Source organism: Lampetra planeri, chromosome 63 (genome assembly GCF_965212315.1).
Source record: "Lampetra planeri chromosome 63, kcLamPlan1.2.h2, whole genome shotgun sequence".
In the NCBI taxonomy this organism is placed as follows: Eukaryota; Metazoa; Chordata; class Hyperoartia; order Petromyzontiformes; family Petromyzontidae; genus Lampetra; species Lampetra planeri.
Genome location: NC_136169.1, coordinates 2,254,446 through 2,276,355, shown reverse-complemented (window position 1 = coordinate 2,276,355; position 21,910 = coordinate 2,254,446). Strand labels below are relative to the sequence as shown.

Sequence of the window (21,910 nt, the reverse complement as noted above, 5' to 3'; positions counted from 1 at the left end):
CGCAAAATTCATTAACAGTCTTTCCGGTTTCAAGAAAAAATATATATTTTGAATATTTATTTAACTGGTGCCACTTCAAATGATAATCCAAGGAAACATTCCACTATGCCAGGCTGTTTAACCAAAGCTCAACCCGAACCATGAAGCTGGCACCACATATTCACGTATACTAATACTGTTTATACTAATATGACAAAATATATTCGCTCTCCTTCTTGGTTCTTTCGGTAAAATCACGTAGAAGGGAAGTAATAAAATAATAAAAATAAAGCATAATAAAATGATTATTTTATTAATAAAATAATAAAAATACAACATAATAAAATATTTATTTTATTATGTTTTATTTTTATTATTTTATTACTTCCCTTCTACGTGACTTTACCGAAAGAACCAAGAAGATGAATCCCTGCAGTCACGAAAGCTTTAAATCGAAAGATTTCACACATGATGATTATTGTGGATTTCACACCTGATGATGATTGCTTGTGTTGCAGTCGAAACGTCGTGAGAATTTTATTGTTTAATGTTTTTTATTATTTTATTATTTCCCTTCTACGTGACTTTACCGAAAAAACCAAGAAGATGAATCCCTGCAGTCACGAAAGCTTTAAATCGAAATATATTCACTCTGCCAATGACCCTGCTTGGCCCCAACGCACAATCAGACGTCTTGTAAGGCCAGCATATTACAGTTTGGTTACAGCTCAGGTCGGGAAACGGATAGTAGATAACCACACACACAACGAGGGCTCCACAATGGCTCAGCTCGGATGTGCCAGTGGAAACGGGAGTACAAGAATCCACCGCACAACTGGCGTGAGATCTGGCAGAAGGAAGCGATGACTACGTGTGGAATCGGAAGTTGAGTGCTTCCCTTACCTGACCCTTGGAAGGGACGCCATGTTCCTAGGTTGCCACGACGATGACCCCTCACCACTGGGCAATGCTACGGTTGAACGACGTTACGTGTGCCACTCGTTGCAGGGCGTTTGTGTGTTGAGCCCAGGGTCCACCATGGTTAATACCGCGGGATGCGCTCACCAAAAGACACGGATCGCCCGCTTCACATGTTGACCATGGCGTCATGGTCAACATTTTATAATATTGCTAATAAATTACTTAATTGGGATACTCACGTACCAACATCACCCCTGGCACAGTAGTGCCCACTTGCAGGCGGGTGCTACGTACACCTTGTGCCGCACAGGGACAACAGCTACCACCGGGGACTTCCCCTGTCGCAGGACACTTTCCTGGGAGGTGTATCATAAATAGCTAGTGCAAATCATGACCCCCCACCCCATCACGTTTAACCCCGTGCAGGTGTTCTTCAAAGCCGGTCTGCTGGGCACGCTGGAAGAGATGCGAGACGACCGCCTCTCAAAGATCATCACCCTCCTGCAGGCGCGACTGCGTGGGTTACTGTCACGCAAAGAGTTCGCTAAGATCATTGAGCGCAGGTGAGGGGTGTGGGGGCAGGGTGTGGGGGAGTGGCATTATACAGGGTCACTCAGGGGTCACTAGAGGGTAGATGATTGATGCAAGTGTGGTGGATGGCTGATAATGGTGGTGGATGATGTATAATATGACAATGGTGGTAGAAGATAAATGGATGAGGATGATGATGATGATGATGACGACGATGGTGAGTCACCTACTCGTATCCGTCGCCACAGGGACGCGCTGCTCGTCATCCAGTACAACATCCGCGCATTCATGGGCGTCAAGAACTGGCCGTGGATGAAGCTCTTCTTCAAGATCAAGCCGCTGCTCAAGAGCGCCGAGACCGAGAAGGAGATGCAGAATATGAAGGAGGACTTCCTGAAGCTGAAGGAGGCCTACGCCAAGTCGGAGGCACGCCGCAAGGAGCTGGAGGAGAAGTCGGTGTCGCTCCTGCAGGAGAAGAACGACCTCGCCATGCAAGTGCAGGCGGTAAGTGAGACCGGCCGGCCTGACCAGAACAATGACGATTGACAATAACCACGATGACGATGTACATTGTACGCTCGCTGTTGAACTCAAAATCCTTCCTCCTTCCATCTCTTCACCCGCCCCCCACTATCCCTGTGCCCACACCCCCCCACTTACCACCATGACATTCATCTCCGCCTTCCACCCCCCTCCCACCACACACACACAGGAGCAAGATAACATCGCGGACGCCGAGGAGCGCTGCGAGCAGCTCATCAAGAGCAAGATCTCTCAAGAGGGGAAGATCAAGGAGCTGACGGAGCGACTGGAGGAGGAAGAGGAGATGAACGCCGAGGTGACGGCCAAGAAGCGCAAGCTGGAGGACGAGTGCAGCGAGCTCAAGAAGGACATTGACGACCTGGAGCTCACGCTCGCCAAGGTGGAGAAGGAGAAGCACGCCACGGAGAACAAGGTGAGTGGCGAACCGTGCGTTTGACATTATATCAATGGACACTGGAAGTTATAGATTTGATGCTGGCCAGGTGGCTCAGCGGTAGTGGGAGCGGCTCTCAATCGGAAGGTTGCAAGTTCAAAGCATGGTTGGAGGGGGGGTTTACTCAAACCATCATCATGTCTCCGGGGTCGCTAAAAACAAGTACCACTTTGTGGGAAAAGCGAGAGTGGTTGTCCTATGGATAGGATCGGCAATTCCCACCATTGGCTCAGGGCTGTAAACAGGAAACACCACATCAATTATCATTTATAATTTTGTTTACATTACAAGTTTGCTATGTATGTGTCACTCGAAACCCTGAAGACCCTTAAAAATGGAATGTTCCATTTCAGGCGATTATCCAAGTAAAATATTTAAATAAAAAAACACGACTGACATACGATTGATAAATGAAAACACGCCAAGCCATTGTGTGAACGGCATTGGTTTCCCTACGTATATTTATTTCCCCTTTTGGGAAACAAATATCCAGCATACGTTTGTTCCCGCCAGTTAACAAACTCTCGTTCCACAACTACAGACTTGTGGTGTAATGGTTAGCACATTGGACTTGGAATACGGAGGTCACCGGTTCGATTCTGTTTCCCGGCACAGCCGTTGTAGCAATTGGCAAGTTCCTTAAAGCCCCCTGCCTGGAGTCTACACCAGAGTCAGATGATTGGTGAGGTCACACGTGGTTGAGTAAATTGTGGGTACCCCCAACTCTTCCAAGACATCTCAAAGGGCTCTCTGGAATCTCTTCAAGTGGAGTTATTTCTGCCAGTAGTGGAATTCAGAATCAGAATCTTTATATAGACTGGAGGAATCCGATGAGCTATGAAGCTGTCCAGTAGGGGCGGGTCAGAAAATATTATCAAGAATTTGCAGAGCTGCACCTTTACATTTTATATTTCTTTCATTCGAATTTATATCCCCAGTAAAAAAATATTTTTCTCAAAAGGATAATTTGTTAAATCAATGATACTGGCTCACCACATGTTTTTGGCAAGAGCAATCCATATACAATATGGGGCCCTGTACAAATCTGACTCCATTAATATCTCCACGCCGTCCACCCGAGCGAGCCTGCTCACCCACGACCTGCTCACCCACCCACCCGCTCACCCACCCACCCTCCCTCTCACCGACCCACAGGTGAAGAACCTGACGGAGGAGATGGCCGCTCTGGATGACATCATCGCGAAGCTGACCAAGGAGAAGAAGGCCCTCCAGGAGGCTCACCAGCAAACGCTGGACGACCTGCAGGCTGAGGAGGACAAGGTCAACTCGCTCACCAAGAGCAAGGCCAAGCTGGAGCAGCAAGTGGACGACGTGAGTGGTCCACCAGTATGATCCTCTAGTTGCCCAAAGTGCCGACCAGTCACACTGACCCACCAGGTCCACCAATCTTGGTTTGAGTTTTTATACCAAATCCTTCTTTAGCACTGAACTATTACGACTGTACAAGACAGAAATTCGGCCGAAGTTTGAATTCTGTTGTCGTACCAGTGGTGGAACCCCCATTTCCTACATCACTGCAATTGAAAGAATTCAACATAAATCTTGGAGGTTGATGGATGGTCCAGCACTCGGCAATTTGCTGCAGTTAATAATTTTGTATCTGCTATGACCATGGTCACTTTTCCCATGGAATTCCCTCATTGATTCCTCCACCAACCATGGGGTGTAGATCTACCAGACTGTTTCATCAGATCCATACCGTGTTCAACCACCACCACACTGCAGATCACAGTGCTTCTCTTTCTGCTTCCTGCTAATCATTAATTTCTCAAGCTCTGATAAGCCTACTCAATGCAACATGTGCGTCACCTCATCCATTATCATTTTAATAGTGATGCTTGTTGCTGACCACGTCACATTTTGGACCTTTGCTCATCAACCATGGTTATTTTAAAAAAAGCTCCCACCATCAGACCAGTTTCATTGAGACCCCAGAGTCTATGGTTGTTGCTGTAAGCACGCGTGTCTGCACGTACATTCCACAGCTGGAGGGCTCACTGGAACAGGAGAAGAAGGTGCGCATGGATCTGGAGCGCGCCAAGAGGAAGCTGGAGGGAGACCTCAAGCTGACCCAGGAGACCATCATGGACCTGGAGAACGACAAGCAGCAGCTGGAGGAGAAGTCCAAGAAGTAGGGTGCTCGTCATCATTGTCAATATCGTCATCATTGTCCATGACCTGTGATTGGTTGACACATGGCTAGGTGGTTCTAGGTTTGATGGAAATTACTTAATAACCATGTGTGCGTACGCGTGTGCTAACGTCTGTGCACGTTTGTTTATACGTGAGCGCTTGTGTATGTGTATGCACGTTTGTGTTTGTACGCATGTGTGAGGTGAGTGTGTGTGTGTGCATGTGTTTATACATGCGTGCGTGCGTGTACACGTGCGTGTGTGCAGGAGGGAGTTTGAGATGAACACCCTGAACAGCCGAATTGAGGATGAACAGGCACTGGCTGCTCAGCTCCAGAAGAAGATCAAGGAACTGCAGGTGATGCACACATCAATGAGCCTAAAGACTCACTTTCAGGAGGGTCCTGCAAAATTGGGATGTTTGGCCAATTTTATTAATGAGTGTTTAGCGTTCATGTGGAAGTAAACTGGAGAGCCCAGAGAAAACTCACCACCCATGAGGGAAAACATATTAAAGCTCTCCAGGCATAATTATCGATTAAAGATAATGGTGGAAGTGTTAAAAGATAACTGTTATTGTAATGATGATGATGCTGCTGCTGTTGCTGCTGCTGCTGCTTGACAGTGACCCTGATGATAATGCCAATGATGCTGATAATCATGACAATGATCACAGCAACGATTATGTCAATGACGATGATCATGTTGATCATAATTTCAATAAAAATTAAGAGGACAATGCTGCTCTTTCTGCTGCTGATTATGACGATGATGATCACGGCAATGATCATTTAGATTTAAAGCTTTCGTGACTGCAGGGATTCATCTTCTTGGATCTTTCGGTAAAGTCACGTGACTTTACCGACAGAACCAAGAAGAGGCAATGATCATGACAATGACGTTGCCGCTAAATTTGTTTCTGCTGCATACGACAATGATGATGATCGCAGCCATGTCAAAGCTGCTGATGGTGAAGATGCTGATGATGATCTCGCTCCTCCCCAGGCGCGCATTGAGGAGCTGGAGGAGGAGCTCGAGGCTGAGCGAGCGGCGCGCGCCAAGGTGGAGAAGCAGCGAGCGGACGTGGCGCGCGAGCTGGAGGAGATCAGCGAGAGGCTGGAGGAGGCGGGAGGAGCCACGGCGGCGCAGGTGACTCCCCCCCACCCCAGCACCACACGCAGAGAAAGACAAAGGTCACCCGTGTAGTCTACACAGACAGTTGGAGCAAGTGCTTGTTAGCACGTTTAACTGCGTAATTAGAGTTACACCGTAAAACCTTTCTTTTAGGAAAAGTTTATGAGCAGCATACATCGTGTGTGTTGTTGTGGGTTGAATTGACAAAGTAGGTTTAAGCTAACAGTGTGCAGGAACATTTAAGAGAAACAAGAACGATCATACAAGTAGTATCAATTAGAATTAGTATTTTTTTATGTTAGGAATAAAGTCTTTTAATGGGAGTGGGAGAAGCCATTAGGAACACCTGGGGTGCGTTCATATTACAAATGTGCAGAGCACTCTAGCCTCGTGGCACTAGCTCTTATTTAATGGTCGCCGAGCGTGAGGTGGGCAACAATCAGATATTTAAATGATCTGACACGTGACCACCTAACACTCAACGGGGCAGCTCCTCAACAGACCGTTAGCCGATGTGCTCTGGCCTAACAGGTCGTCCAAAAGAAATGCACTCTGGAGCGCTCTGGAACAATCTGTTCATTTAGCGCACCGCTGGCCTAGAATGAAAATTTAAGCTACAGGCGTACTGTGAGACAAGAAAGGTTTCAAAAGGTAGAGAGGTACTGCAGCAGTGAGTCCGTGCAAGGAAGAGCCGACATCCACCTGCTTCAACCCCGTGCACCATCGGCAACTTCCCCTGCCTCCATATCTCATTCCTCTTCTAAACCCGATTACTGACAGCCGTACTACCCCAACCATCCTTCCCTTATACTCTTAGTTCTTTCGGTAAAGTCACTTTACCGAAAGAACTAAGAGTATGAATCCTTGCAGTCACAAAAGCTTCAAATCTAGAATTAACATCCTTCCCTTGTTTTTCCATTTTGTACCGTAGTCAGTAAGCATTGTCAAGCGCCTTAACGAAAGGCGCTTTATAAATCCAATGTAGAATAGAATAGTGAGATAGAATAAAGTTGTGTATAAGGTAAATATATACAGAGGAGACTTTGTAAAAGGGAGTTAAAGTATAGTGATGATAAAACACATATTAAATAAAATATAAGCACTAAATAAAAGTAATGTATTACCTATAAAACAGAAAGTATATCATACTTAATTTGGAGCTTTCGTGACTGCAGGAATTACTCTTTGGTTCTTTCGGTAAAGTCACGTATAAAGAGAAAATAATCAATTAAATACTAGCATACCATATAAAGAGAAAATAATAAATTAAATACTAGCATATGCTAGTTTTTTATTTTTTATTTTCTCTTTATACGTGACTTTACCGAAAGAACCAAAGAGAAAGAATATCGACGAGAGAAGTTGTACATAGCTCATCGAGTACATAGCTCAAAATAATATCTTGAAGAGAGAGTCCTTGCCTATAAAAGTTGGCAGTTCAGCATTGGTGCAAGTGTAGTGACATAGAACGGTCACTACTGTGTCGGCCTGTAAGAAGGCTGGGGGTGCCTGGGGGGTCACGTGGTGAAGGGATCCGGACCTTCCCAGAGGTGGGGGAAGTGAGGCGTGTCCTGGGAAGGGAGGCGTGGCTTGAAGAGAGCCAGCCACGCCGGGGCGGAGCCAGCCACGCCAAAGCAGATATAAGCGTGGTGTGAACGCAGAGCGAGGCTGTTGTACTGTACTCCGAAGTCCTGGGCCAGGCAGGCCGTTGCCTGCCTGGTCCAGTCTGTGTCGCGTTCCAGAGTGTTAGTGAGTTGAGGAAGGTGGTCACCACCTCATGTACAGCGTTATGTTACTTACCGTTTAATAAATAGTGTTGCCTCCAAGCTGCGTGTGTGTGCACCTAATTCGAACCCACTACACAAGGAAGCTTGGCTCTGCTGATGAGGCACACAGAATTCAAGTTGGACTTTTGGGCCTGTGCTCAGCAACCGTTATGTAAACATGAACCTTCGATAGTGCTGTTTGTTCCTGTCCACTTGGAGTTTAAGGCCTGTGCTCAGCAACCATGATGATAAAAACAATAGGAGACGCTGTGTGTTTGTGCATCTCTATGCTTAAGGTGCACATGGCCTGGCACAAGCGTCGTGGTGACGTCACCGCCACTTAGTGGCGTATGGCGGTTGTTGTTGTGGTCTCTATGCTTATCTGTTGCATGGAATCCAGTGAACCTGCGACCTTGGATTTAGTCTGCCAGGGCGCTCTCTTGTGTTTTAAATAAATTTGTACATGTTTTTATTTTTCCAGGTAAGGCCCACTGAGCTGTATAGCTCTCTTTCAGAAGCAACCTAGCCCCAAATGATAGCTCAACGATGTGGCTTTTCACGTGCAAACTTATAGCAGCCAAATACTCTAAATGCACGTTACTAAATATGGAGGGAAAAACTGGAGGACCCGGAAAAAAAACAACACACGGCTACAGAGATAACATGTAAACTCCAAATATACAGGCATCAGGGTCAGGATCGAACCCACGACATCCTGTATATCTGGTCCAACACCATGTGAGACTAGGCTCTAAGGAAAGCTGTCTCGGGTGTGGACCAATCAACTTCAAGGACAGTGCATACATTTTCAGAATTGTGCTTTTTGTTTGCATTATGACTGCAGGTATTGTGGTCTATGCAAACATGACACCTTGTAACAAAAGGTGTCAGATTTGTTGCCATATGAAAAGGGTAGAAAAACAATTATCATATTTTTTCTTCTGGCAAATGAGGTTCCAATGGTCTGGCAAGGTAGTTAACATCTCGCCACCGCGACATCCCTACTTCTACCCCGCAACGCAGATCGAGTTCAACAAGAAGCGGGAGGCCGAGTTCCAGAAGCTGCGTCGCGACCTGGAGGAGTCGACGCTGCAGCACGAGGCCACGGCGTCGGCGCTGCGCAAGAAGCACGCGGACAGCGTCGCCGAGCTGGGCGAGCAGCTGGACAACCTCCAGCGTGTCAAGCAGAAGCTGGAGAAGGAGAAGAGCGAGCTCAAGATGGAACTGGACGACATCGTCTCCAACATGGAGTCTGTCGTCAAGACCAAGGTGAGCGCGTGGCGGGAGGCGTCGGATGAGGCCCGGGCTCATAGGCGTTTCCACTTGTCCTGGTTTTCCCAGCACAAATAACAACTCAGCACCTTCGTCGATAACACTGTTCCCTGAAGAGGAACAATAATATAGCAGGCGACAAAGTCACGTCGAAGGGAAATAATAAAATAATAAAAATAAAACATAATAAAATACAATTCTCACGACGTTTCGGCCACAACGCAAGCAGCCGTCCTCGCTTGCGTTGTGGCCGAAACGTCGTGAGAATTGTATTTTATTATGTTTTATTTTTATAATTTTATTATTTCCCTTCGACGTGACTTTACGGAAAGAACCAAGAAGATGAATTCCTGCAGTCACGAAAGCTTTAAATCGAAAAATATAGCAGGCGACGTTTCAAGCAACGGCCCTTATTCCATAGCAGAGAGATCTCTGAGAAACAATTGAGTTCAGTGCGTGAGTCTCGTGAGTCCCTAGAGTTGATGACTTGAGGTTCGTTGAATTCAGGACCCGTTTCTCATTGAGTCCTGGATTTTTGGGTCACCGAGTCCAGGATGTCTCTCATTGAGCCCCAGGAATTCAGTCCAGCACCTGTGTCTCATTGAGTCCCAAGAGTCCGCTGATTCCTGGAATCGTGTTGCATTGGTACATTTCCCAATGTGGTGCTCAGGCTTTTGACATATAACCAGCTATCACTGCTACTCATGTAGCTGTTGATGATGATTGTCATATTGATAACTATGATGATTTTTGACAATATCAATGTTAGTAAAAAAAAAATGAAAACTAAATTAAATCACGACGTTTCGTGCGCAGCACAAGCGTCCTTTTTTATTTTTTTTATTTTTTTTACCTACGTGACTTTACCGAAAAAACCCAAAGAGTATGAATCCTTGCAGTCACGAAAGCTTCGAATCTAGAATTATCAATGTTGTCGTCACTAACCTCGTTGATTTTCTCCCACGTCGCGGATGCCAGTCGAACCTGGAGAAGATGTGCCGCAGCTATGAGGATCAGCTCAACGAGCTCAAGGTGTCATCGGAGGAGAACCTACGGGCACTCAACGACTTCACGGCGCAGAAAGCCAAACTGCAAACCGAGAACGGTGCTTCTTCTAGCACACACGCACGCCACATCATCAGCATCATCGGCCATGGTCAATCCACTGCTGGATTATGGCCTCCCCAAGCCGCCACCAACGCTCATGATCCTGCCATCTAATAACCCACCTCGCACCCGCTTCACCGCATTGCTATAGCAACAATAATAATGACGATGGATGGATACAAGCACATTAATACAACAAAGGCACATTAAAAATAATGAACAATTTGCGCACCTCCCTCACCCCGTGTAGGCGAGCTGTCCCGGCAGATGGAGGAGAAGCAGGCGCTCATCACGCAGCTGACGCGCGGGAAGCAGTCGTTCACTCAGCAGGTGGAGGAGCTGCGACGACAGCTTGATGAGGAGCTCAAGGTAAGAGAATAGAGAAGATGAACCTTGCACCGTCCGACTGGTGTTGGCCCGGTGGCTCTGAGGCCAGAGTGCCGAGCCAGTACTGTTGAGAACTTGGGTTCAATGTGGGTTTCAGCCGTGCTAAATGTATAAAAAAAAACTCACATTCGTCAATAACACTGCCCTAAAGAGGAAAAATTATTATAATATGCGATGTTTTGGGTAATGACCCTTCTTCATAACAGAACAAAGGCCCATTGTTACGTGCTTGTGCATGAAAGCCAACACAGTCTCAGTCTTGTTTAGAGTAATTGTCATATGTAATGGACAATTTTTTACGCGTAAAACACCTAATACGAAGAACAAATTCTCACTAGGCACCAAGTTTTTGTGTATTTGTTAAAGTAGGTGAGACATCAATAGACCAGGATGAGTGTTATTTGCAAGCATGATCTACATCACCATGATGACCAAAGAAGATAATCAAAAGTCCTACAATCAAGTAAATGGACTTAAAGGCAAAAACAAACCAATAGAACTAAGAGCAAAAACAACGCGAGTTACAGGAGGAATTGAACTCCACCGCGACCACCACATGCCCCCCACTGCACGACTGACCTGGAGCACTTCCCCCACACCCCCACCACCACCCCCCACCCCCCCCAGGCGAAGAGCGCGCTGGCGCACGCGGTGCAGGCGGCGCGGCACGACTGCGACCTGCTGCGCGAGCAGTACGAGGAGGAGCAGGAGGCCAAGGCGGAGCTCCAGCGAGCGCTGTCTCGCGCCAACGCCGAGGTGGCGCAGTGGAGGACCAAGTACGAGACGGACGCCATCCAGAGGACCGAGGAGCTGGAGGAGGCCAAGTACGGACGGCGCTTTCCACCACCACTATGACCACCACCATGACCACCACCACCATCACCACCACCATCACCACCACCATCACCACCACCATCACCACCATCACCACCACAATCACCCCCATCACCACCACCACCACCATCACCACCACCACCACTATCACCACTACCACCATCATCACCACCACCACCACCATCACCACCACCATCACCACCACCATCAACACCACCACCACCACCATCATCACCACCATCACCACCACCATCACCACCACCCCGCCACCACCATCCCTTCCATTGTCCTCGTGCAATCAGTAGCCTATAAATAAGAATTGTAAAGGCCGTGGTAATCAACGCAGGGTGATTTTTTTCTTAACGACTGCTGAGCACAATCACAGAGGTCCAAAATGCCAAGCAGCCGACAACAGCTGAAGGTGTAATAAATTTGAATTCAAATTATGTTTCTTGAATTGAGAAAAGTTGTAAGAATTTGGGAAAATAAATGGATGGAATCCTAAGTTGAGCAGTGCAAGGACAGGAGCATTAAGTAAAGTCTTTCAATCTGCAGTGTGGTGGTTTAAAAACGTATGGATGAGACTAAACAGAGTGGTCCTCAACATGGGCAGAGGAGGCAATAAGTGAAGTCCAAGGGAACAGTAACCATGGTAGTAGCGGTAGAAGAGTGATTGACCAGGAGAGTTTTCAGCAGTGTGATTCGTGGGTGAGAGCGTCGCCCTCGGAGGCGAGGTGGTGGACCTCTTGCAGAGGTCGCAACCGGGTACCCGATACCCGTACCCTACCCGATATCCGGCTACCCGTACCCGGCCGGGTACGGGTACCCGTTTGTGACCCTGGTGCGGCCGTGTACGGGTACGGGTAGGCCGTGAGTCACTGGTGAGTCACCGTTTGTCACTCATTTCCCAACGTCTTGTCTCTTCTCACAATTCAAGTTCCTAGAATCAACCCACCCGCGCCTGCAACATGGCTTCATCCCAGAGGTCGCAATCAAGTACCCGATACCCGTACCCGATACCCGTACCCTACCCGTACCCAGCCGGGTACGGGTAGGGTACGGGTATGGTCGAGTACGGGTACGGGTACCCGTTTGCGACCCTGGTGCGGCCGGGTACGGGTACGGGTAAGGAATCAAAACCCGTTTGCGACCTCTGACCTCTTGGCGTTTGACGTGGCACGGCTCCCGCTGGGAAGTGGCGCACGGGCGTGCTCCTCGCTCGTTTTATTTTGGAATCAAAAGTTAAAGATAAGACGAGCAAGTAGTGGGTCCGAGCACCGCGCACACTTGCAACGCGCATACAGGTAGACACATGGGCGCGGCGGACACACGGTGGATGAGAGGATGCACTCACAGACACACACACACACACAGAGGCGGCCACCGCCACACTCCGTTTCCCCTATCTTCAACCATACGTTAGATAGAGCTTGGGAGGTGAGCACCGCCCCTTCACGGGAGAAGGGGCAGGTGGGCCCCCTTGTCACGTGTTTGCCTGCCAGCCGATGTACAGTGCTGAAGGAGTTCAAAACATACACAATACATAGACCCGGAAATGAATGTTTTTAGATTTCTGGGCGACTAGTGAGTGTGGTTTGCATTGTTTGGACCCAGTTAGGGATATTTATTTGTATCCTAAATGTTATTTTGAGTGGGTACAAGTCTGACCGGCACTTTATTCTTTATGGTGGGCAATATTGGATGAGGTGGCTTCTATGTAGCGAGTTGTGGCTTTGGTTTGTCAATGTATTCAGGTTTACAATATCAGGGGTCAGGGTTTGGCTCTCAGATGTAATGCCCACTCCACATGAGCCATGGACATCTCTTGGGCCAGTAGGGTGGGTGACCCTTTGGCAAAAATTTGTTGAGAGGTAGTTTAGAGCTCTCCAAATACGTTCACCAAGTATTAAGTTCAAAACACTGGTTTCACATGAGATGGTGCTCTAAGGCAGACCCACATAATTTTGTCAAATATCCAAAATACTCCCAATGTACAAAGAAGCGTCTGAGTAGCATAACCTCCAGTGCTTCTCATTCTCGCTTGGTAAACACCAAAGCATTTTGAACTAGCTACGACTGTTCGCCAATTGATTAGGATGTCACCGGTTGTTGTGTATGTCACACATTCGACGCCATTGGCCGAGTTATGATGCTTACAATATTGACACATCCACAACAAGTCACCAAATATCATTCATTGATAATTCGAAATGTGTTTATTTGTTCTCCGTATGGGCCGTGTTAATATAAAAGCATCTTGTATTAAATTTGTGGTTTTCCCAGGAATTCTCTCATACAAGTGCTAGCCAAGCTCACATGTGCTTAGGTGCCAAAATCTGATGACATCGGACGCATTCAGGGTGATTCTGCTTGGAGCAAACTAGAAAATCTTCCATCTCCCCCTCGTCCATGGCTTACACCTCCTCCTCTACCTCCCCTTCCTCTGCTCCTATATCCTTCCCTTCATCCCACTTTCATCTCCTCCACGCTCCCACCCCCTCATGCTCCTCCATCTCCGACTCTCACCTCATCTTCCTCCACTTCTCCCACCTCCTCCATGTCATCCCCGTGACCACGCAGGAAGAAGCTGGTGCAGAGGCTGCAGGATGCGGAGGAGTCTGTGGAGGCCGCCAATGCCAAGTGCTCCTCACTGGAGAAGACCAAGCAGCGTCTGCAGAACGAGCTCGAGGACATGATGGTGGACGTGGAGCGTGCCAACGCCGCAGCTGCCGCCCTCGACAAGAAGCAGAGGACATTCGACAAGGCACGGGTCACACGGGGAGACACGGGTCACAGAGATCAGAGATAACACAAGCACGCTGCAGGTGTCTGTGCATGTACCTATACACCTACCCACATACAGCTCAAGTGGGGTAACGAGTTAGTACTAAAACTTCTTCCCAAATTGTCTGGTCAGTGAAGAAGAGTGCCCTGTTGACGGGGGTCTAGATCTTTCTCTCGTGGAGGTCCTTCAACCAAAAGTGGCGTGAGCAATTCATTGCTGGGCTGCATCAATACCTTTCACCCACTCGTTGAGCAACCGGGGTCAAAGCCCTCCCAGCACTACTCTGTTAGAGGCCACTCATTCTCTTCCCCAGCCATCCATGCTGACAACTCCCTGCCTCTGTTCCATGTATCCCCTGCCTATGACTATGTGCCTCTTTCTCTCTACCAGCCATGCCCACTGGTTTGGTACAGCTTCGAATCTGGGTTCAGTATCATCCTTTTCTCCGTTGCCATCTCTCCTCCCAAGCAATTGGAGGGCTGCACCTTTCCGCCTTTCAACGCGATCACCCTGTGGGTTTTTCCATTCCGTGAGTTTGATCTCGGCGTCGTCGTATCCGCAGGTCCTGGCCGAGTGGAAGCAGAAATACGAGGAGTCGCAGGCGGAGCTGGAGGGGGCACAGAAGGAGGCGCGCTCACTCAGCACGGAGCTCTTCAAGCTGAAGAACGCGTACGAGGAGAGCCTCGACCACCTGGAGACCATGAAGAGGGAGAACAAGAACCTGCAGGGTGAGTAGTGAGTGTGTGTGCGTCAGAGAGTGGGCGTATGTGAAGTTGGCACAGTAGGGGGCACAGGTGATGCATCAGCCAGTCATCTCGGTCATCTCAGTCAGTCGACCCGTGGCACCTGCTGGGTCTGCCCTGTGACCTCCTGCCAGCGGGCGTTCAACACTTCACGTGGTAGCCTCAAGGTGCACATGGCCTGGCACAAGCGTCGTGGTGACGTCACCGCCACTTAGTGGCGAATGGCGGTTGTTGTTGTTGTATGTGAAGAGCGATAGCATAGATTATGATGATGATAACGAGGTGTGATTTTCTGCGTGCACAGAGGAGATCTCCGATCTGACGGAGCAGATGAGCGAGGGAGCCAAGACGGTGCACGAGCTGGAGAAGCTGCGCAAGCAGCTGGAGCAGGAGAAGGTCGACCTGCAGGCGGCGCTGGAAGAGGCAGAGGTGACGTGGGGCAGGGGACAAACACAAAGATCCCCCGTGTAGCCTACACAGACCGTTGGGGCAATCAGAGATAGGCAAACACAAATGAGAAATTCAGCCACCCCGATGGAGACACAAAATCAGTGGTTCGTCCTGTCACCGTGACTAACAAAGACAAAGAGTCACGAAAATCCCAGAGTATGAATTGATACACGTTGATCCAATCGCCAAGTCGGCTTGAACTGAGAAAATAAAATGTTGCTGCCATCTGACCGCAACCCATTTTTTATTTAGTCAGCGTTTTTAATTGAAGTCATTGTCTTAGGCTAGTCAACGACTTTGTGGAATTCTGGTCACGTATTATTCTGTGGATTTAATTCGGTATTTCTCTTAGCCTAGATTACTATGTTGGTGTGTGAGGGGTGTGCTATTTCCTCCCCCCTCCCAATATTACTAGGTTAGCCAATAAGTAAAAACAGTTACTTCGAATATATATATTCTTGGTTCTTTCGGTAAAGTCACGTAGAAGGGAAACAATAAAATAAAAATATAAAACAATAAAATTCTCACGACGTTTCGATTGCAACACGAGCAATCATCATCAGGTGTGAAACCCACAGCAAGAAAATTTGAAAAAAGTGGCGATTTTTTATATTTTTATTCTTTTATTGTTTCCCTTCTACGTGACTTTACCGAAAGGACCAAGAATATGAATCCCTGCAGTCACGAAAGCTTTAAATCGATACTTCGAATATGTTTATGCAGCCAATAATGTGTGGTCTTCCTCAGTGGACTGCAGGCTCTAAGAATGTGACTAAACTATCCTAGTCTGCCTTTTCATTCAGACTCGTACCATCTCATCATAGGTGGTTTGTTCTTATGCAGGCAGTCACCGTCATCATCATACTTGATACTTTTCCTCCACTCAATCACAGTTGTGTGAACTAAAATCAAATTAATTTGGTTGATGAATAGTTCTGTTGCTAATTTCGTCCCCGAAACGTCTCGCTGTCCCAACGCAGGCCTCCCTGGAGCACGAAGAAAGCAAGATCCTCCGCGCTCAGCTCGAGCTCAACCAGATGAAGGCCGACATCGAACGCAAGCTCTCCGAGAAAGACGAGGAGCTGGAGCAGTCCAAACGGAACAACCAGCGCGCCGTCGAGACGCTGCAGACCGCCCTGGAGGCCGAGACGCGCTCAAGGAACGAGGCGCTGCGCATCAAGAAGAAGATGGAGGGCGACCTCAACGAGATGGAGATCCAGCTGAGCCACGCCAACCGCTCAGCCTCAGAGGCGCAGAAGCAGCTCAAGATGGTGCAGTCACAGTTCAAGGTGCGTGGACGGCCAAGTACAGAAATGCTCTAAAGATTTGTCTTAAATCTGGCATGATTGAATTGTAGTACGATAAATGTCATCAATAAAAATGGATCGTCATTCAAAGTAAATGGGGGGAGTCATCATCATCATTGTCAACGATGATAAATCTACTGAGGTAGGCTTCCTCGGTCATTATTCTATGCGCATGCATGCAATTATGCCTCTCTTGCAAATAATAATAATTACGTCATTTGTTTATCTTTCTGTACCTCCCTCTGTATCCCCCTCTGTCCGTGTCTCTCTTTGTCCCTCCATCTGCCTCTACCTCTGACCATGTACCACCACCACCACCACCGCTGCACACACACAGGAGGCCCAGCTGCAGCTGGACGACGCCCTGCGGCTGGGAGACGAGTACAAGGAGCAGGCGGCCATGGCGGAGCGGCGTAGCACGCTCATGCTGGCCGAGGTGGAGGAGCTGCGCTCGGCGCTCGAGCAGACGGAGCGTGCGCGCAAGCTCGCCGAGCAGGAGCTCATCGATGCCAGCGAGCGCGTGCAGCTGCTGCACTCGCAGGTGCGTCCTCATCGGTGCCAGAGTCGTCATTATCACAACCATCGTTGTTGTTGTCATCTTGAGTTGTTCCACGTGAATTCAACGATCCAGGTGTTCAATATTTGTATTCCTTCCTCCCTCCTGCTCCCTCATTCATCTTGCTCCTGCGTCCTCATCGCCATCGGTGCCAGAGTCGTCATTATCACAACCATCGTTGTTGTTGTCATCTTGAGTTGTTCCACGTGAATTATACGATCCAGGTGCTCAATATTTGTATTGCTTCCTCCCTCCTGCTCCCTCCTCCCATCTCCATCTTTCTCCCTCCCTATCACACATCCACCTCCTGATCCTCTCTGCTCCATCGTGCTCTGCAGAACACCAGCCTGATCAACCAGAAGAAGAAGCTGGAGGGAGACATGGGGTCGCTGCAGAGCGAGGTGGAGGAGGCAGTGCAGGAGTGCCGCAACGCCGAGGAAAAGGCCAAGAAGGCCATCACAGACGTGAGAAACCCCATGAGACACGGTCCATCCACTGCTGATGAGCGAATCCCCACATCATCATTCACCATTATCTACTCAATGGTGGATGAAAGATTCTTCATTCCACTACCATTATCATCGTCATCAGCCATGGTCCATCCACTGCTGGATGAGCGAATCCCCACATTGTTGTTAGCCATGATCTACTGAATGGTGGATGAAGGCCTCCTCATGCCACCACCGTTATCACCATCATCATCGGCCGTGCTATATCCGCTGCTGGATGAGGGAATCCCCACATTGTTGTTAGCCATGCTGTACTCAATGGTGGATTAAGGCCTCTTCATGCCCCCACCATTATCATCATCATCAGCCGTGGTCTATCAACTGCTGGAATAGGGGATCCAATCGCCATCATCAACCATGGCCTATCCACTGCTGGATAAAGGCCTCTTGGTAGCATCACCATTATCATCATCATCTTGAACCATGATCTATCCACTGCCAGCTGAAGGCCTCCCCATGCCACCACCACCAGTGACCCGTCAGTCCGACCTCCTCGGGCGAGAGTCTAACCGAGGTGTCGTGACCTGGCAGGCGGCCATGATGGCCGAGGAGCTGAAGAAGGAGCAGGACACGAGCGCTCACCTGGAGCGCATGAAGAAGAACATGGAGCAGACGGTGAAGGACCTGCAGCACCGGCTGGATGAGGCCGAGCAGATCGCGCTCAAGGGCGGCAAGAAGCAGCTCCAGAAGCTGGAGGCCAGGGTGAGGAGAAGGGAGTGAAGGTTGGGGTCAGTGCTGTTAGCAAGTACAAATTAAATATGGCAAAGTGCACAAGAAGGTGGTGTTGTTAGAAATATAATTTGCCAATGAGCGTCATGTCACCACGTTACCTGTGCCAGGCTAGGTGCACATTGAGGCCACGTGAAGTTGCTGGAGGCTGGCTGGACAGGCCCAGGTGTTATGGGTTAGCCGAGATGAATGACAGTTAACAAAACTCCTCATATAGCATTTGCATGATTTAACGAGCACCACTCATTTAAGGTCGAGCCCAGAAAAAGGTTGAGATGCCACTTGCTACTGTTAGCCTTAGCACACTGATGTTGGCTGTCCCAGGGCCGGATTAAGGTTCGTGTAGGCCCTCGGTACTTCTGTTTCGTAGGCCTTCAATGACAACTTTCTACAGTTGGTACTGCTGCTGCCCCATGTTACTACTGCCGCTGTCACTCGCTTGTTTCACGCGTACTTCGTCCAGCCGCGGGACGGATGTCATTACCGATACATTCACTATTTAGTCTGTGCCTTAATTCCTCCACCGCTGTGCTCCCCTCGCAGGTGAGAGAGCTGGAGAATGAGCTGGAGGCAGAACAGAGGAGGAACGCCGAGACGGTGAAGGGAGCACGCAAGTACGAGAGGCGTGCGAAGGAGCTCTCCTACCAGGTGATGCACCGCACAAATCTTTACGTGGACACACCTACATGTGTACATACACACATATACACACACACGTGTACACACAAATATACACACTGACACGTGTACACACACCGACAAGTGTACACACACATATACACACACACATATACACACTGAAACGTCTACACACACACACTGACACGTGTACACACATACACAATGACACGTATACACACACATACACACTGACACGTGTACAAACACACACACATACACACAGACACTATTTTGGGGACATCCACTTTAAATGAATACAATCCTCTTGAGATGACGTAAAGTTGATGAACATGGAAGCACCAGGGTGGAGGGCGAGAGGCAGGCCTGTCTGCCCCTACTGGATATCAGCGAAAAAGAGCTTTATAGCTCATAGGATTTATCCAGTACAAATATTCTGATTCTAATTTGGTTAGCCAGGTCACTCGCGACTCAGCCCCGTACACGCTATTACGCAATTCCTACACTCGTCACTAGAGGACGCGATCATACGTACGAATTATTTATCAAACGTAACCACACCCGTTTCAACCTTCTTTTTTGGGTCAGATCGCAACAAGTAATACGTGTTTCGTAAACTCTGCTCCACCCGACACAAATAATCAATAAAGTGGTCACGTGAACAAAAGTGCCAATGTATTACTGCTTCATCAGCACCACCGGTGGAAGTGTGTTGGAGAGCAATCCACAATTAACAACTGAGTAGTCCCTGATAGTTGCAACCAGTATCATCAGGCAATCGCCAGAATTTCATAAAAGATAAACACGTTCCTTCGGAGTGGGCAGGTAGGAACTTGGTTGGACAACGCATTCGTGCACGACAGACAGACAAATAATCCCGGGTGGGTAGTGTGGAACCTGTTGTTCCTACCTGCACTACACCTGTTGCGTCCACATCTTCTTTGGCCTTCATGGAACCGGTTTAGCGTGGTCCGTCACTTCCAACGAGATTAATTTAATTGTATATGTTAATTTTCTTGTTCTATTTATCGGTGAGCCGATATTTGATGCACCACTATTTTTTTTTCCTGACTCTGGGGCCCCTTCAGCTGCTTGCTTGGGGCCCTAAAAATAATTGCTCAGCGTGTTTATGCTAAGCACTGCCAAAGCGCCTGGTGTTGGGCCCCATAGCTCACGATGCATGTGTGTGCGTGCATGCACGTGTGTGCGTCCGTGTCCTGTGTGTGTCCGTGTCCTGTGTGTGTGTACACGTTTGCACCGAGGGCAGACGGAGGAGGACAAGAAAAACATGGCTCGCCTGCAGGACCTGGTAGACAAACTTCAGATGAAGGTCAAGGCCTACAAGCGGCAGTCCGAGGAGGCGGTAAGAGTCGCAGTGTCCATGCAGTGCAGAGGGCTCACGTTGATTTAATTTCATCGTTGCCTGCATTGATTTTCCGAGTGTGTTCCCTTCTGCGAATTGAAATCCTGCAATGAGTCACAGTCAATATACCGTCACATTCGACCATTATATACAACTAAATGCTTCTAATGATCATCATTTTACCCCACATCTCACAATGTCTGACCACTTCACCATCACACACATCACCAAGCAAACAAACCGCATGCCCACCCCCACATCATATTCCACCACCACTGCTTCCACAACCATGACCATGACCATCACGACCACCACCATGACCATCACCACCCCCACCATGAACACAACCACCACCATCTCACCATGTTCCATCACCACCACTCTACCATCAAACATTGCTCCCACTACCGCTACTCCTCATCCACGACTCCACCATCTACCATCGTTCCATGACTGCTCCCACCACCCCGCCGGCAGGAGGAGCAGGCGAACGGGAACCTGTCTCGCTACCGCAAGCTGCAGCACGAGCTGGAGGAGGCGGAGGAGCGCGCCGACATCGCCGAGTCGCAAGCGAACAAACTCCGCGCCAAGACACGCGACGCCGGCATCAAGGTATAGTACGGGAGTTTACAGGAGTTTATGGTTCAGATGGGTCTACATGTGGTTGAGAGGGGTGATTGGTTTAAAAATGTTCGTGGGAATGTAAAGAGGTTGGGGTAATACAGAGGTTATGAACTCGTGGTGCAAAGCACCCCTGAAAGGCTGCGGCATTGATATCATTTAGGAGAAATTTCAAATGTCTGCGCCACGTTGCAGCGACAAAGCACACGAATACACAACATGAAACAAATTTAGATCTGAAGTTTTCGTGACTGCAGGGATCCATACTCTTTGGTTCTTTCGGTAAAGTCACGTAGGTAGAAAATAAAATAAATTAAATCCCCTGGCTCCTCCCCTCTCTCTTGCCTTACATAGCCTCTTGTCACAAGCAGCTCTTGTGCCCACGACAGCAATTTGTTTCTTGCTGTGGCTGTCCCACCTGATGACGGACGCTTGTGTTGCTTCCGAAACGTCGTGATTTAATTTAATTTATTTTATTTTATACCTACGTGACTTTACCGAAAGAACCAAAGAGTATGAAACAAATGATTTACGAACACAACATGGACTGGGGGCGTGGACACGTGATAATTGTTTTGTGAGCTGAGTAAGCTTAAATGTGTATTTGGGGCTAGGGGCTTGGTGGAGTGCAAGGGCGGGTGATCTTGATTGGAGGGCCACCATACCAAAAAGGTTGAGAACCACTGGCGTAATTGTGTTGTGATGCAGTAGAGTTATGATATGATGAGGTAGGGTTGAATATCCTGTACGTTCAACTTTGTGACCAATATATATACGTGTGCATAATCGATATGTCCCGTGTGTGTGCGTGTCCATGTGCTCTGCAGAAAGAAGAGTAATGTGCGGAACACGTGTGTAACATGCGTAACCCTTTGTGTATAAAATCTCTTTATTGGGCATACAATATGATTCAATAAAGAGGATACAGCAAGCGCAGAAACATCGTTCGTCTCGTGTCTGTTTCCTTTCCAGTAGAGGACACACTGTCCACACAACCTTGCACATACACAAACACACATACTCAAAAAGCCTACACAGACTGTTAGGAAAAGTACAGATAGCAAGCATCTATGATGGCCAGCATGATACACAAGTGGGTAGTGGGACCAGCACCATGTCTGGCCACCTTTGTCTTTCCAGTGCTGTTT

The 21,910-nt window shown here is 48.4% G+C and overlaps 1 protein-coding gene across 1 annotated transcript in view; it reads left to right on the top strand.

Moving 5' to 3' along the window:
* Positions 1-21,706, top strand: part of LOC144736880 (myosin-7-like) — a 38,673-nt gene extending 16,967 nt beyond the window's left edge. The window contains exons 21-42 of the mRNA XM_078619536.1: positions 1,327-1,463; positions 1,680-1,935; positions 2,144-2,386; positions 3,563-3,739; positions 4,414-4,559; positions 4,828-4,918; positions 5,566-5,709; positions 8,484-8,729; positions 9,711-9,837; positions 10,090-10,208; positions 10,854-11,050; positions 13,641-13,824; positions 14,408-14,573; positions 14,893-15,017; positions 16,019-16,327; positions 16,683-16,886; positions 17,240-17,365; positions 17,942-18,112; positions 18,683-18,787; positions 20,046-20,141; positions 20,619-20,753; positions 21,590-21,706. Coding sequence (XP_078475662.1) covers positions 1,327-1,463; positions 1,680-1,935; positions 2,144-2,386; positions 3,563-3,739; positions 4,414-4,559; positions 4,828-4,918; positions 5,566-5,709; positions 8,484-8,729; positions 9,711-9,837; positions 10,090-10,208; positions 10,854-11,050; positions 13,641-13,824; positions 14,408-14,573; positions 14,893-15,017; positions 16,019-16,327; positions 16,683-16,886; positions 17,240-17,365; positions 17,942-18,112; positions 18,683-18,787; positions 20,046-20,141; positions 20,619-20,753; positions 21,590-21,601 — 3,516 coding nt within the window. The 3' untranslated portion in view covers positions 21,602-21,706. The remainder of the gene's footprint in view (positions 1-1,326; positions 1,464-1,679; positions 1,936-2,143; positions 2,387-3,562; positions 3,740-4,413; positions 4,560-4,827; positions 4,919-5,565; positions 5,710-8,483; positions 8,730-9,710; positions 9,838-10,089; positions 10,209-10,853; positions 11,051-13,640; positions 13,825-14,407; positions 14,574-14,892; positions 15,018-16,018; positions 16,328-16,682; positions 16,887-17,239; positions 17,366-17,941; positions 18,113-18,682; positions 18,788-20,045; positions 20,142-20,618; positions 20,754-21,589) is intronic.
* The last annotated feature ends 204 nt before the right edge of the window (positions 21,707-21,910 follow it).